Below are 2,869 nucleotides of genomic sequence, written 5' to 3'. Positions count from 1 at the left end.
CAAAACACTGGGTCAACGATCCAGGCACCCTAACAAAGGCTTTTAGGATCTGCTGATAATAACAAATTACAGTCAGTCCAAATGTGAACATTGACATCCAAGAATGTCCTTTATTGGTTAGATACAGAGTTGTACTGTCTGCATTTTAGACCAAGAACACAGATGGACTGAAGGAGGAATCCTCCTTTGTCCAGTCTGCCGGGGCAAACTGTGTGAAGTGTGAAGAGTGGACCCAGGTGAGGTCATACCACAACTCAACTTTAACTGAAGATGAGCTTTTTATTGAGGCAGGAAAAGGTACAAAAATAAAATGGTGAACACAATGCAAAACTAAACAATGTCCTAAACTGGGTAAACTAGAAAGGAAACATGAACCATGAAAAACCCCGCTGGATAGAAAAACAGACAAGAAAAGCTCTAAACATTGCAATGTGGTATGGAAGCATGAATGGCCTGGAAAAACTGCAGACGATCAGACAAGGAAAGCCTGAAAGCACACGGACTAAATACACACAGGAAGATAATGAGGGAAGTGGGAACACATGGGGAAACAGCTGACACAGATGCACATACCGACGTTACAGGAGAAACGTAAAACTAAACACATCGAACACAGGAACACAGGACCTCTTCAAAATAAAACAGGAAACATAATGAGACGCAGACACGACAACATGAACTTGACAACACAAGACATGCAGACATGAAACACATAAAGGACAAAGGAGACTTACCACAGGGGTTGAAAGCACAAGGGGAATCTAATAAACAAAAGAACTTAGATAACCTAATGAACAGCCATCTTTAAACAGAGGGGGGCTTATAACACCATGTGCCACCTACACTACAGCTCTGAGATCCCTTCCCAGGTGCCTCAACCTCGATAGCTCATAATGGTTTGACCTGAAACATCTGGTAATAGTGGTTCAGTGACCCATTAAAGGACAGTCTCAAGTAGGGTTTAAATATCTGAGCTGTCAGATGTGTCTATCCTCCCCAGCACACACAGAGGTATATAGTGCCACAGCTTCACAGTTTCGATCGCCTCAGGTCTTTGTCCAGAGCTTGCATGGGTTCAGCGTTCTGGGAGCTGAGGAAGGTGTGGTCCTGGTTCAGGTAGGTAGTGATGAAGTCTGGAAAATGTCTCTTTGCGATCACCTCCTGGAACATGTTTGCTGCTGTGTGTAACCTCTGTCTGAAAAAGAAAGATAAAATCCTGAAAATAGCTTATTCAGACTGCCCTCTGGCAGAAATGTTGCAGCTATCTTGCAACGATAAATGGTAAATGGGTTGGTTTTTATATAGTGCTTTGCTGCTCTGAGCACACAACTTGCATCAAACACCCACTCACAGATTCAGACATTTTCAGTGCACTTGTATAAGTGTTTTCTGTCTATAATTGACACACATCCATATTCTGGTGGATGCATCAGAGAGCAACTTGGTGTTAGCGTCTTGTGCGAGGATATTTGGCATGCAGATGGGGAACGAACCACCAACCTGCTAGGTGACCTGCTCTGCCGCCCTATTTTATCAGAGCGAGAAAAGAAAAAGAAAACATCATCTTACATATGCTATAACATGCATGTTTAGGAAAACCAAAACCTGCAGGTTTTCGATCTCACCCTGGGTCAACACACCTGAATCAGATGATTAGTTCATTACCAGCCTCTGGAGAACTTCAAGACATGTTGAGGAGGTAATTTAGCCATTTAAATCAGCTGTGTTGGATCAAGGACACATCTAAAACCTGCAGGACACCGGCCCTCGAGGCCTGGAGTTGCCCACCCCTGGTCTAGTGCATCCTATGCTAAGGGAGGCAATAAAGAAAGCACTGAAGCTCCTTTCCTTAGTATTTGGAGAACTGGAACTTTAATCATGGTCGCCACACAGATACTTTCAGGTCGTGTCTCTCAGTTAAGAACCTTCCTAAGCCAAATGGACTATTGGAACTGTTTCCATGAAAGGGTGTACGTGGTCTACAACAATGCTTAGGAAGGTGTATGTGTCAAAGTAACTGTAAAAAACAAAACAAAAAACAAAACAAAAACAAAACAAAAACTAAAAGGTGAGTTTGCATCATAAGCAAATTAAGGATGTTCAGAAATTATAGGTGTCATGGATGTGGTGTTTCAGTGAAAACTCTAAAAGGTTATACATGCATCATGAATTTGAAAATTAACCAATGGGCTGCTGTCAGTGCTTATACAGCTGGTGCACAGCTCAACTGACCCATCGAGTTTTGTCGTGCAAAAGCTGTTGCACAATAAAATGCGCAATCAATACACTGAAAAATAGTTGCATGTTTAATCAACTGGGAATTTACCCAAATGTATTTATTTAGACAGAGATCTTGACAGATATATATATATATATATATATATATAATTCCCCACTCGTGGAACACACGCACACACACATACACTTACACTGATAAGCACTCACTCATCCCCCCTCCCCTTCCAATGCCTTCGATGCTTGTTGCATCCTGGGAACACGAGGCAGGTCTGGGCCCGCGCTGGAGAGTCGGTGCAGTGGCAGGATGGCTGTTGTGTTGCCTGGGATTACTCCTCATCCCCTACCCACCTCTGTTGCTGGTCACGTGCTCTATAATGTTGTGCTGTGGACATTTATGTGCTTTCTGTGCAGAGGAGTTTTTTTGTTTCCTGTTCTCATGCTGTCCTCCTGTAGCCCAGCATGAGTAGAGGTCTCTTTTTTTCCTCTTGTACTTTCCCATTGCAACTAATCTAAAATGCCACTGCATGTGGCGAATAAAATTTGAACTTGAACTTGAACATGTTGATGCCGTCCAGCCCCACGCACGGGGCGATCCGCGGTAGCTCGTTAACGGAGATTTGCCGTGTTGTGG

The 2,869-nt window shown here is 43.3% G+C and overlaps 1 protein-coding gene across 1 annotated transcript in view; it reads right to left on the bottom strand.

The window, feature by feature from the left end:
* Positions 1-1,029: 1,029 nt before the first annotated feature.
* The window catches only part of ugl (ureidoglycolate lyase), an 18,135-nt gene continuing 16,295 nt past the window's right edge, over positions 1,030-2,869 (bottom strand). The window contains exon 15 of the mRNA XM_005751860.1: positions 1,030-1,195. Coding sequence (XP_005751917.1) covers positions 1,030-1,195 — 166 coding nt within the window. The remainder of the gene's footprint in view (positions 1,196-2,869) is intronic.

This window comes from Pundamilia nyererei, unplaced genomic scaffold, assembly GCF_000239375.1.
Source record: "Pundamilia nyererei isolate P.nyererei 1_Seehausen unplaced genomic scaffold, PunNye1.0 scaffold00330, whole genome shotgun sequence".
Lineage (NCBI taxonomy): Eukaryota > Metazoa > Chordata > Actinopteri > Cichliformes > Cichlidae > Pundamilia > Pundamilia nyererei.
This window is presented reverse-complemented; position numbering and strand designations above follow the sequence as displayed.